Consider the following 13,865-nt stretch of genomic DNA (forward strand, 5'->3'; position numbering starts at 1 on the left):
GCGCCGGTTGCAGGAGGGTGCTGGCGGGAAAGCCGACTGGAGTCTTAGAAGCAGATCTCGCGAGATGTAGGGAGGCTGTAGCTTGTCTAGAGGGGCGGAGGCCCAGTGAGGAACCACGTGGGGACTCCTGGAGCTGAATCTCAGGCGGGCATCCAATTTGGGTCTAGATTGAAGTTGGAACCGTGGAGATGCGGAAGGAAACACCTACGCCCCTAGTGCCCCCGGCAGCCCGGGAGTGGAACCTTCCCCCTAATGCTCCCGCCTGTATGGAGCGGCAACTGGAGGCTGCGCGGTACCGGTCTGGTGAGCCTGGGTCCTAGGCCTGGGAGTTTCCTTACCCCACCCCGGAGTGCCTCTTCCGGGGAATAAACCTTCCAGCCCGCACCTCGATTCCCCGCTTGCCAGCCTGACCCCTGCTTCGCTTCGCTGAGTTCACCCAGCCGTGCCCTGCGTTCCCGGGCTCTGGTCCAGATCCGGCTAGCTGGGTGCTGGGCGGTTACCAGGGAAACGAGCCCTTCCACTCCTCATGCTGATCATCTTGTATCTCCTTTAGATGGGGCGCTCCTGCTTGGGGCTTCTAGCCTGAGTGGCCGCTGCTGGGCTGGCTCTCTCTGGCTTTTCAAGGACCCTTGTGCTGCCCCCAACGAAGGTTTCTGCTCTGCTGGAGTCCAGACGGAAGCTGGAGTGGCTGACCTCACTTGGGTAGGGGACCGAGGTATCCTAGTGGCTTCTGATTCAGGTGAGTCACTTACTAGCTGTACAGGTGGAATGGAGGCTTGGGGTATAGGTCGGGCTGGGCTCAATTTTTAATGCCCCATGCTCGGTGGAGGGATTCCAGGTGAGCTGTTTCAAATCCTAAAAGATGATGCATTTAAAGTGCTGCACTCAGTATGCTGTCAAATTTGGAAAACTCAGCGGTGGCCACAAGACTGGAAAAAATCAGTTTTCATTCCAGTTCCAAAGAAGGGCAATGCCAAAGAATGTTCAGATTCACACGATTGCACTCATTTCACATGCTGGGAAGGTAATGCTCAAAATCCTCCAAGCTAGGCTTCAACAGTATGTGAATCGAGAACTTCAGTCGTTCAAGCTGGATTTAGAAAAGACAGAGGAACCAGAGATCAAATTGTCAACATCCACTGGATCATAGAAAAAGCTTGAGAATTCCAGAGAAACATCTACTTCTGCTTCATTGACTGTGCTAATGCCTTTGACTATATGGATCACAGTAAACTGTGGAAAATTCTTAAAGAGATGGGAATACCAGATCACTTTAGCTGAGAAACCTGTATACAGATCAAGAAGCAACAGTTAGAACTGGATGTGGAAAATTAGAACTGGACAGGTTCCAAATTGGGAAAGGAGTATGTCAAGGCTGTATATTGTTACCCTGCTTGTTTAACTTATATGCAGAGTACATCATGGGAAGTACCAGGCTGGATGAAGCACAAGCTGGAATCAAAATTGCTAGGAGAGATATCAATAACTTCAGATATGCAGATGACACCACCCTTATGGCAGAAAGTGAAGAGTAACTAAAGAGCCTCTTGATGAAGGTGAAAGAGGAGAGTGAAAAAGCTGGCTTAAAACTCAACATTCAGAAAACTAAGGTCATGGCATCCAGTCCCATCACTTCATGGCAAATAGATGGGGAAACAAAACAGTGGCAGACTTTATTTTCTTGGGCTTCCATTATACAGAGTGAAGTAAGCCAGAAAGATAAAGACCAATACAGTATACTAATGCATATATATGGAATTTAAAAAGATGGTAATGATGACCCTATATGCAAAACAGAAAAAGAGACACAGATGTACAGAACAGACTTTGGGACTCTGTGGGAGAAGGTGAGGGTGGGATGTTCTGAGAGAATAGCATTGAAACAAGTATACTATCAAGGGTGAAACAGATCACCAGCCCAGGTTGGATGCATGAGGCAAGTGCTCAGGGCTGGTGCACTGGGAAGACCCAGAGGGATGGGATGGGGAGGGAGGTAGGAGGGGGGATTGGGATGGGGAACACATGTAAATCATGGCTGATTCATGTCAATGTATGGCAAAAATCACTACAATATTGTAAAGTAATTAGCCTCCAAGTAATAAAAATAAATGAGAAAAATATATATATATTTTCTTGGGCTCCAAAATCACTGTGGATGGTGCCTGCAGCCATGAAATTAAAAGACGCTTGCTCCTTGGAAGAAAAGCTGTGACAAACCTAGACAGTGTATTAAAAAACATTTTGCCCACAAAGGTCCATATAGTCAAAACTACGTTTTTTTGGTTATGTATGGATGTGAGAGTTGGACCATAAAGCAGGCTGAGCACCAAAGAATTAATGCTTTGGACCTGCAGTGCTGGAGAAGATTCTTGAGAGATCAAACCAGTCAATCCTAAAGGAAATCAACCCTGAATATTCTTTGGAAGGGCTAATGCTGAAGCTCTAGTACATTGGCCATCTGATGCAAAGAGCCAAATCATTGGAAAAGACCCTGATGCTGGGAAAAACTGAAGGCAGGAGGAGAAGGGGACAACAGAGGATGAGATGGTTGGATGGCATCACTGACTTATCACTGGACATGAGTTTGAGCAAACTCAAGGAGTTAGTGAAGGACAGGGAAGCCTGACGTGCTGTAGCCCATGGGGTCACAGAGAGTTCGATGTGACTTCGAGACTGAACAACAGCAGCAACATACTCTGTGCTTGGGGGAGCTTGAAGGTTTTGGTCCCAAAGGAGAATAACTGTGTAGGTAGGATATACCTGTTCCAAGATTCTAAAGTGGTAGAAATTTCTAGCAAAATTCATAACAAAATTAGGACATGAATGAAACTGTTTTTCTCTGTATCCACCCAAGATCAAGGATAATGTTGATCTTAAAGATGATGCTGAAACCAATCTGTGCTCTTTCTGTCTCTTCCCAGTTTCTTATGTATCTTCATTCTGCTTTCTTTGTTTTTTTGAATGTCAGACTTAGTAGTGGAGGCTTTCATGTTAAAAAAAAAAAAGAATAGAGGTGTTGGCAGGCATTGCATGGAAGGATAAAGGTGAGACAATTAATGTCCAAATAACTGGGAATATTTAATCATACTAAACTCTGTGCTTTTCATATCATTGTGGAGATGTCATCCTTACCTCTGGAGAACTTAGCATCCTAGAAGTGAAGTGCTGTCTTGGTGTAACCCCAGCTTGTTTCCTTTACTGTCTTCCCCACCCCCAACAGGTGCTGTTGAATTGTGGGAGCTGGATGAGAATGAGACACTCATTGTCAGCAAATTCTGCAAGTATGAGCACGATGACATCGTGTCTACAGTCAGTGTCCTGAGCTCTGGCACACATGCTGTCAGTGGTAGCAAAGACTTCTGGTGGGTCCCCGCTCTCATGCTTCCTGTTTCTGGGCCTTCTTTGGGTGTCTTTAGTGTCACATTAGCCTCATTAAGTAATGTTTTGGGCTCATTATAAGAACCCAGTGACTAATTACGGCATACCTATAAGGTTTCTTATAAGGTTTTCTTAGAGATTTTGCAGTCCATTGTAAAAGTAGACTGTACCAGAAGTTCAGTAGATGACAAAAATGTAAGAATACATGTTTGAATACATGTTTTTGTATATATAGTGTAGGTCAAATTAAGTCTGTTTCTTTTTGCTTCTTAGCATCAAGGTTTGGGACCTTGCTCAGCAGATGGTTCTGAATTCATACCGAAGTGAGTGCATCTTCTTTCCTTTTTAGTCCCTGTCTTAGCTATTTTGTTTTTATTCTCTCCTTTGTGCTCTTTTAATTTTCCTTGGATGTCAGTGACACCAATTCTTTGCTCTCCTGCCTGGTAGTTTTCTTCCAAAACTATGGTCAAGTCCCAATGTTGACTCTAGCTCTTAATCTCCCTATATTTTTATAATTGATAGGCTCATCACCTTCTTGATCACCTGAGGCTCAAACTCCCTGTCGTCTTCCAGTCCTCCTTTTTCCTTCTGTCAGTTGGTCTCCAAGTTCTTTGGAATTTTTTTCCATTTGATCAGTGACCTTCCTTTTCATTTCTTATGCTCCCATTTACATTCAGGCTTTATCTCACCTACACCGTGGCACTCATTTCATCTCATGACCCATCATCTTTGGTCTTTCATTGCTTTCTTGTAGCTTGCAGGTTAATATCTCAGGTTCATGTCATGGCATTCAAGCCTTTTTACTGTCATTCCTCCTTCAAGCATATCGTGCTATCTAAACCCAGTCATAGTACATCTTAGGCATTCTCCAAGTATAAACTCTTGATACTCATGAATCTTGAACTTTTTGAGAATTCCCCTCCATAAAATCTTGTTTTTGCAGAGTGAGAGCCATCATTTTCTATTAACATTCCCCTTTTTGCTCACTTTTCATTAACAGCACTAGCAGTTAACTTTGTTTGGGGAGTCATTCTTTATGAAGATACCAGATCTTAATGCAGATAATGTATAGAGCATTAATGTATATGTGACTGAAAGACGTAGATGTAGGTGATAACTGGTTCCCTCAGTGCATATCTCTGCCAATTCTGACTTCAAAGTGTATGATTCAGATACGTGCAAAGCAAAACCACAAACTCACACATCTCCTGGAGTTTCAGATAGTTAGATAATAATGTTAAAATGCCAGTGTTCAAAGTCTACTGTACTAGCCTTTTGTTTCCTAGACATATGATATGTTTTCTGGCCAATGCTAAATAATCACTTGCCCCTTTCGGCCTTTTTCATTCTTTTTTTTTTTTTTTTTAATTTAAGTTTAAATTTAAAAAAATTGAATTATAGTTGATTTACATTGTTGTGACAGTTCTTTGTGTTTATTCTTATTCCCCCCACTGATTTCAAATTCCCTAAAGGCAGAGACAGCACGTAGTTTTTCATCTTTCGTCCTCCCCCATGGTGCTTGCCCCAAAGCTTTCTTTCAAGTGAGCAGTACGTTCCTGTTCATAATGTTGGCTTTCCGTGGATTCTATTGAAGGTGGCTTGAACCTACCCTTCTATCTCAGGGCAGAGCCACATCTATCTTAGAATATGGTTAAATCACTTTGGAGGAGGTGGTTTCCACAGCTTGTAATTAACATTTAGAGTTAATTTAACGTTAAGTTAGTTTAACATTCTTAGCCTGCAGCCCTAAAAGAATTTTGAAAAACTGTACCCTTTCACATGTTTTTAAATTAGTACCTAAATACTTGTGTTTGTGGTATGGCCAAGAAAGTTCAGCCTCCTTCACAGAATTTTACCCAGATGCTCGCTCTTTTGTTCTTTGGCTCTTACAAAAACCCCCTTTTGTTTTATTATTTAGGTTTTTTTTTTTTTTTTTTTTTTTTTTTTTTTTTTTTAATATTATTTTATTAGTTGGAGGGCAATCACTTTACAACATTTCAGTGGGTTTTGTCATACTATTTAGGTTTTTTTACTCTGAACATCACACCACGATAAAGTTAGGGGTGGAGGAGAGGTGTGTGTTTCTTCTACACATGGGAGAAGGATGACTATGACAGTCGAGGTCTGCAGTGCTGGCAGACCACAGGCAGCTTCTTAGTTTGGTATGGAGAGAAAACATTGGAGAAATTCCCTTAAAACTCCAAGTGTCCAGGACTCCCTTGAAAGTGTTTGTATGCTACTTGGAGGCATGTGTGCTTGTGCTGTTCTAGGCTGTCTTTGCTGTAAATTCCTCCACCGATCGGACTCAGCCTTTATCATTCATGTCTTTCAGTTCCATTCAGTTCAGTTGCTCAGTCGTGTCTGACTCTGTGACCCCCATGGACTTCCGTACGCTAGGCTTCCCTGTCTATCATGAACTCCCAGAGCTTACTCAAACTCATGTCTTTTAGCCATTCATTTTCTTGCAAGTCTACTGAGGTTTTATAATGCTATCAACATTTTCTCTTAGGTTTTGTCTTTGTTCATTTGCGTCATAATACTAGCTAGGGCTAGTTCTCAGACCCTCCCTCCTACCCCTTGATAGTATCTGGGCTTCTTGGTAAGATTGCTTTCATCTCCTCTGTCATACTTCTTGTTCTCTCTCCTCTACAGCTCACTCTGGGCAGGTCACCTGTGTTGCTGCCTCTCCCCACAAGGATTCTGTGTTTCTTTCATGCGGTGAGGTAAGATATAGCCACTTTCCCCCTTCCTACCCCCTGACCACACCCAAACCCTTTAGACCTAAGTCTAGCATGGACGACTTCTGGTCAGCAGCTGTTTTTGGATTGTGAAGCCCTTTTTCTATTCCTTCTTCTAGGACAGTAGAATTTTACTGTGGGATACCCGCTGTCCAAAGCCAGCATCACAGATGGGTGAGTCTGAGAGCTGGTGGTGGGATGATGGTGCTAGGAATCCAGCTGGAAGAGTCTTTCTTTGGCCAGAGTCAAAGGCAAAGCTACCAGATGCCCAGTCACTGACATGAATGATCCAATTGGTTTCTTTCCCACTGAGGTTCATGTTGTGCAGTGGGTCCCAAGAGGAAGGGCTAGTTCCTGAGGGTGGGGGTAATTTATATTTCCTGGATGGGCGAATAAAGGGGCCAGAGTTGTCAACTTCATGCTTTATGTTGAAACTTGCCTGTGACTCAGGTCTGGAAAGAGCAGGAGGCTGATAGCTAGATGTAGGTTGTGAGGGTCAAGAGTGAGGATGGGACTGCCTTAGCAGGTCTTGGGAAACTGAATAAAAGTGCTCCTGGGATTTAGAGTGACTTCACCACTGAAGCTTCTTCTCAGAGCTGAGGTCAGAGTCTTGTTCCATACTCCTCTTCTCTCCTTCACAGGCTGCAGTGCCTCTGGCTACCTTCCTACCTCCCTGACTTGGCATCCTCAGCAGAGTGAAGTCTTTGTCTTTGGTAAGGCAGCATGTCCAAGTGTGTGTTGACTCTGGGAAGGGGAGAATAAGCAAGAAAGCTCACTCCATAGTAAACGAGGCTGTGACTGCTCAGTCTATCTGCACACTTGAGCACTCAGTGAGTTATGGTAATGGGGGTGTGAGGAGGTAGGATGATCCAAAAGTAGTTTTAGTTTAGCTTTGAAGAACATGATAATTTCTGTCCTAGTAGATTTGATTCCTCACTGTTTGCTGTGGCTCTTACATTCATGGCTAGAAGTCAGTGGGCCACAAAGCCAGAGGATTGCTACATAGGGAATCCTATTGTATAGTAGGGAATAGTTGTGCTAACATGGTGATCTGGTTGTGTATACTGTGATGTAGTTTGTAGTTAACACAACAGTTATCTTATCCAACAGTTTTAATTTTCACAACCCTCAAATGACTAACTATTCCTACTTTACCAAAGAGGAAATGGATGCTCAGAATGGTTAACTTTTTCAAGATTGAAGAACCAGCATTCAAATACAGATCTGGCTGAGTCCAAAGCCCATTCTCTTAACCCCCTTGACATACTCCCTCTTCCTTCAGGTGATGAGAACGGGACTATCTCGCTTGTGGACACCAAGAGCGCACGCTGTGCCCTCAGCTCCGTTGTGCACTCCCAGTGTGTCACTGGGCTGGCGTTCTCCCCACACAGGTACTGCTCCTTGTCATCAAGGGCCTGGTAGATGTGAAAGGGAAGAGTGAGGGAGAATACTTGTGTTGGCTTAGCATTAGCCGATTGAGTGGCTCCTTAAAGCAGGCACTGTTTTAGTTGAAGACCTTAATAAGTGAAAGATCTCTTAAGACTGTAGTCCATTTTTTGGGTTGTATGGTCTCTGACTGTAAATGGCTAAAACATGGTCTTGTTCCTGCTCAACACCCCAAATGACTGATACTATGGGCTTCCAGGGCTATGTGGTTGGAAATCCTGTGTTTCTGGGTTATTGCTGAAGCTACAGGGAGGGACCAGGTGGGATGGTTACTTGCAAGGATGGCTGTCAGCCCTAGCTTTGCTCTGTTTTCCTCATCTTCCCTTGGAACTTGTACTGTAGACTTGAGTGGTAGTCAGGCTTTAAACCAAAGTGGGGATCAAGCTACTTTCTCTGGTCACGTTAGAGTGGGGTTTGGGGACTGCCCAGTCAGATTGTGTCCTGATACCTATGGACTTACCTTTTGCAACCTTCTCCTTCTCTCCTAGTGCTCCCTTCCTGGCCTCTGTCAGTGAGGACTGCTCACTTGCTGTGTTGGACTCAGGCCTTTCCGAGGTGTAAGTGTGACATGGACCCTGTGATCAGAAGTCATGGAGGGAACAGCAGATGGCTGGGTCTTTTTACGCTTTGGAAAAGCATGTTGTTTCTTTCAAGGAGACTTGGTGATGGAAGCAGGCTAGCTGTTGACTGTCTTCCTGTTCCAGGGACTGACTCCCAGGCTCTGTGCCTGGTAGAGGAATGTGGTGTTGGGTGGGATTCCGGAGCCTGGCATTCCAGTGATCTTTCAGAAAGGGGCACTGTGTGCTTTTTGCACAAAGTACCACGTGTAGAAATGCAGCCTGCTATAGGATAAAAGGCCCCAGACACAAGATCTGAGGGTACTGCCTTTTTTGCCACAAGATGCTGTCTGACCCTGACTCACATCATACCCTTGCTCTAGCTGTCATTTCTTCTATGAAAATAGGGCACTGGATTGGATGGTGGAGTCTTCTTTGCGTGGCTACACTGCTGGCCTGATGACTAGGTCATATATATGGTGAAGTGGGGTGTCTTTCCATTTCTCCTTTTTCCTTCTGTCTCTTACCAAGCCCACACTTTTCTTTGTTCTGTTGTAGGTTTAGAAGCCGAGCCCACAGAGACTTTGTGAGAGACGCTACGTGGTCCCCACTCAATCACTGCCTTCTTACCACAGTGGGCTGGGACCATCAGGTCATCCACCACATCCTGCCCACAGAACCTCTCCCAGAGCCTGGACCTAAGAGTGCTGCCGAGTAGATTGGATTTCAGACAAGAAGTGAATCCCCCCCTGAGTATCCACGCCCTTTGCCCCTGCCCTCTCAATTTCTGAGAGCACACAGGAGCCTTCTGCAGTATGTTGGTATACCACATGTGTGCAGTTAAAAGGCGCTTTGTCTCAGCCTGGGGAGGCTGGATCCTGGAGTTCTGTAGTCAGGGAAGAAAAACTCCCTTGAACGTGGATGTGTGTGTCTGAGTGTGTGTGTAGATACGTAGTCTTTGTATGTGGGGGGAGGGAGAAAAATATCCATCCCGTGTCTTTCCCAGAGCCCAATCCTCCCCACGCCCTAAAAATTAGCAAGGGATTTTTATGCTTCCCACTGTAGCTGTGCATTAGAAATTGGCCATGTCTGGATGAGGTATGGGATGTGGGCATTCCTGGATTCTCGGAAGCTGCTCATAGAGATAGGAGCAACTTTTATTTTTTTATAGAGCTTAATTCAACTTTATCATGAGCAGTACTTCCATTTACATCCAGTCCAGCCCACCTTGAGGAAGAGCCAGGACACTCACCACAGTTTTGTGCATCTCCTTGTTACTATACTGAGCCAGACGTCCAGTTTCTGGCTGAATGAGAAGTTTGGCTGGTACCTGTGTAATGTCCCCTCACTACCGCCACCCCCGTGGAGTTGTGTGGATGAGGACGGATGTATTTCTGTCATAGATGCCATAGAAGAGGTTCAGGATGGAGAGCTTAAAAACATTTCAGTTAAAAACTGACATAGGCCTACATAGGAATGTTTGCCACCTTCCCACCTGAAAACAGCTGGGGGCCTGATCTTTTTTGCCTCTGGGTCCCTATCTCTGGACATAGGAAACCTGAATGCTATTTTGGGCACTCAGAAGAGTTTAAATACAGCATCAGAGAGAGAAGTACTGGTCAGTGAAATAAAATTTGATTCATCGTTGGCTTGTCTTTTGAAGCATGTGTGTTATGTGCAGTTAGACATGTCACTTACGTGAGTCATCAAGGTGTCTATCTTAGAGCCTGTTACTTTTTTGTGTGCTTCCCCAACCCCCCAGAGTAGCTAGTTGAAACTTAAGGTAAATATTTGTTTACTGTATTGGTGGCTGCTGCCACTTAGAAGTTATGGGTCAATTACTGATTGTATTGAAACTAAATTAAATCAATTATGTACTTTTGTGCTCTGCAAGTTTTGTTTAGCTAAAATCTCATGAAACAGGGATAGTTTTATGGGCGAAGTATTTGCAAGTAAAGCTGCTGTATTTCACCCTTGCTGAGCATGAGCTCTGTTCTCACAATTACCCTCAAGTAAAAACATGGGACTTTGTTATTAGATGGTCTACCTATTGGGTTTGGGGAGAGGTGAGAATGAAGCCTTCACTGTTCTTCCATGTGACTTTAGAGAGGTAATAGGGTGTGTTGATAGAAACTCTTTAAGTTCTTCCTGGAGATAAAAGCTTAAAATTTGTAATCTCTTAGAGAGAGTGAGGTAGGTAGGAGTTAAATTTGCATAGACCTATTCCTCATGGACTTCGAATAGTGGAGAGAAAACTCAGTGAAAGAGATAATCCAGGGAAATGAATGTATTGTGTCACGGCGGTTAAAATGACACCAAAGGAGAAAACCTAGAGTTTGAAGAACCACATTACTTAATGTAAAATTTCCTAGGATTCAGGTAAACCTGTGCTGATGAGAGTAATTCCATCCATGATCATCACCAAGACATTTGCAAATGTAATCAAAGTCATGTTAGAAATGATCGTCACAGTTTTGGTTGATTGTGTCTACTATGGTGAGAAAAAAGATTGTTCAAAATAGAAGGTGACCTGAGAATAATCAGAAATGTACTATCACATCTGTGAGGTTATTCACTAGTCTTTTACTTGAGAATAGCTTCAGTAGCAGGAGCACAGATTTGCTAACAGGTGGAAATGGGCTCATTTTGTTTTGTTTCAAACCATACAAGCATCTATTTTGTGTTTAATTTCACTGGTTCACATGTCTGAACACCTGCAGTAAGTCTGTCTCCCTGTTTTCATTGTCCTCACTCTGAAGTCCACTAACCTGGCTTACCGTATACCACTGCTGATTTCTGGTGCTCAGAACAGACACAGGTTGGCTCAAGTACTGTTTCAGGTAGCTCCAGACATCAGGTTCATTCTCCAGGATCGGTCCTGCTCCACAAGACAGTAGGAGGCTGGCCTTTAGTTATTAGCTCTGTAGGCATTACCTGCTGATTCACAGTCTTACTGAGGCAGCAGAATCATCCAAACCCAGACTGGGCTTCCAGCCACATGTCCTCTGGGCAGTGTGGTAGGGCACAAAATTGGGAGAGTGAGAGTGGGAAGATGTATATAGTTACTTTTCACTCACTCAGTTACAGAGGGCTTTAAAACTTCCTTGCCACATCTAGACCTAAAAATGGGCTCTGAGTTTTTAAAAGGCAGATTTGTGGCATTTGGACAACAACATAAGTAATATTAGTATTTCCACGGTTGCTTGACTTGTATCTACAAACTAAAAGAATAGGGAAAGAAAAAGAAAAGCTCATTCCAAACTCTTACGTAGGCATTTCTTTCAGTAAGATATACACCAAGTATTTGTATGCAGTCTAGGGAAGTTTTAGGGTATCTAAGGAGAGCCAACATAGGTGAAAAGCTGAAAGAATTCACATCAAATTGCTGTTTATAGTAAGTTTCTTACTGCCAACATCTGGGTCACACTGAACTTTAGAATCACTTGTGCAGGGAACTGATTTTGTTCCCCAAAAGGGTAAGGAAGCTCTAATCTGATTTTTGAGGTGAGTAAAATTTCTGATGAGCATCAGCAGTCTGCATAGCTTGATTTTGGAAGAGTAAGCGGACCAGTTTTGAACCCCAACGTTTCTTTACTGAGTTCTCTATCACAAATAGATAGCTGCAGAGTTTTTCATCTTCATTATGTGGTTATAGGACTCATAATATCCAGAGAGTAGAGGAGGTGCAGAGATAAGGACAGGAAATGTTAACTCATTTTAAGTTACAGAGGCATTTAAGGTACAATTGCTGATCCTAAAATCTATCATCTAGAGTAAGGTTTACTGTAGTCCTCAATGTATTCTGAAAACTCTGCTTGTCTTGTAAATGATGTTCTGCTGCTTCAGTATATAATAGATCATCAAAATTTGAAAGGTCAGTAATAAAGGGCTTCACTTCCAAACATCATCCTTTTAACTCTGGTGCAAACTTAGCTGGCACTGCTGGGTGAGAGTTTCCTCAGTGAATGTAGACGTTTCATTATCACTGTGATGTTGGGTGTCAGATGCTGGTATACTTCACTTTGGGAGGAACCCGTTATATGCCTTAAGAGCTTCAGTTTCAAGCTAAAATGTTCCATTCCAATAGTAACCCTTATCTGGGATCTTAGGTAAAAGGAATGAAGCTTGTTTGAATCAGAAAATGTGCTTTACATGTACAAGCTAAATCCGCTTCAAGCTCTGCAGATTTTTAACAAGCAACTTGTGTCTCAGAAACCTTCTGATTAGGTCAGAAACTGCCTGATGTTCAGGCCCCTGACTACTATCCAATGTCAGCTTGCCTTTCAGGGTTTGCATTAATGCCACCCTTGACTTTGGCACCAGGAGGCGCAGCCTCTTGTGCCCAATGCCAACCCTGGGCCCCTTTTGCAGACTCCACTTGGCAAGGTCAATGTGTGCCTTTTTGTTTTCTCTCAGTTGTTTTTTAAACAACATTAAGGTAAAATACAAAATTTTAAGTATGTAATTCACCGGCGTTAAGTACATTTATGTTGTGCAACCACCATCCCTCATCCCAAACTGAAACTTTGTATCCATTAAACAACTCTTCTCCCAGACCTTGGCAACCACCCTTCTACTTTCCTGCCCATGAATTTGACTGTTCTATGTACTTCATGTGAGTGAAATTATACAGTGTTTTTCCTATGTGTTTTATCATTTGGTTTGCTAAGGTGTTGCCTTACTCCTCAAAATGTCCGTGGACCAAGCAGCGTTGGCATCGTCTGAAACTAGTCAGAAGGACCAAACATCCAGACCACTAAAATCAGAGTTTATATTTTCACAACTTCCCCAGTGACTCCTGCATGTTAAAGTTGGAGAAGGACCAACTTCGATTATGATCCACTGAGAATTTTAGATGGTCAGGAACCAGGCAGAGAAGTCACCAGCGATATAAGAGAGAACAGTTTCGTGTGTCAAGCTTTTTGGCATTGTGATGTGTAGAAGTGAGCAAGATAGACATGGTCAGCCCATCCTCCAGCAGCTAAGTCTAGAGAGAAGGAGACAGGGTGGAATCAGTGTTTTAGTGTTAGCCAAAAACAAAAAAAGAAGACTGCTGGAAAACAGAGATTGTGGCCAGTCATGAAGAAGTGGTAAATCTTCCCTGATGAAGTGACATTTGGATTGAGTCCTAAAGGTTGAATGTGGAGTCACTGTTGCTTGGGGCTGGGGAAGAATTCCAGATGCGTGAGTCTTGCTGTGGAAGGAGCTTGGAGTTCCCTAGACAAAGAGGTATTGCAACTAGGGTTAAATGGAGGTGGAGGGTACAGGATAAAATATGAGGCCAGTTGCCACTGGGTGGTGGGTGCTGTGAGCCATGCTGAGGATCTCAAAGCAGTAACATGTTGGAAGTGCTTTTGAAATGGATTCCATTGCTGTGCTTTGTGGAGGGGAGACTAGGAAGCTTAAAGGTGATGAGGTTTTTATGTTTTGTTTTGTTTTTTTCTCTTTGATCTCAGCCACTAGGGTGTAGGTAGCTGAACTAGACTTGGCCATTTGGCTATTCCCATCTGGGACTTAAATCTGGCGGCAGAACTGCAAAGATTTAAAGAATGGTTATCTGACAATGACGAGGACAACTCAGTGGCAGCAGCACCAAAGCCAGCAGTGGAACTTCCTAACCAGACTTCCCATGGCAGGATTCTGGCAACGTTTGTGTTTTTTGTTTTTGTTTTTTTTCAAGTTGGAGGATAATTGCTTTACAGAATTTTGTTGTTTTCTGCCAAATTGTTGTTGTTGTTTTTAATAA

The 13,865-nt window shown here is 43.4% G+C and overlaps 1 protein-coding gene across 1 annotated transcript; it reads left to right on the forward strand.

Moving 5' to 3' along the window:
* Positions 1–8: 8 nt before the first annotated feature.
* WDR77 (WD repeat domain 77) lies at positions 9–9,996 on the forward strand. Its single transcript, XM_065907007.1, has 10 exons — positions 9–303; positions 554–739; positions 3,221–3,362; positions 3,652–3,701; positions 6,031–6,101; positions 6,236–6,290; positions 6,758–6,829; positions 7,399–7,507; positions 8,051–8,119; positions 8,678–9,996. The coding sequence occupies exons 1-10, from the start codon at positions 189–191 to the stop codon at positions 8,835–8,837; spliced, it is 1,029 nt and encodes a 342-aa protein (XP_065763079.1). The 5' UTR covers positions 9–188; the 3' UTR covers positions 8,838–9,996.
* The last annotated feature ends 3,869 nt before the right edge of the window (positions 9,997–13,865 follow it).

Source organism: Muntiacus reevesi, chromosome 1 (assembly GCF_963930625.1).
Source record: "Muntiacus reevesi chromosome 1, mMunRee1.1, whole genome shotgun sequence".
Lineage (NCBI taxonomy): Eukaryota > Metazoa > Chordata > Mammalia > Artiodactyla > Cervidae > Muntiacus > Muntiacus reevesi.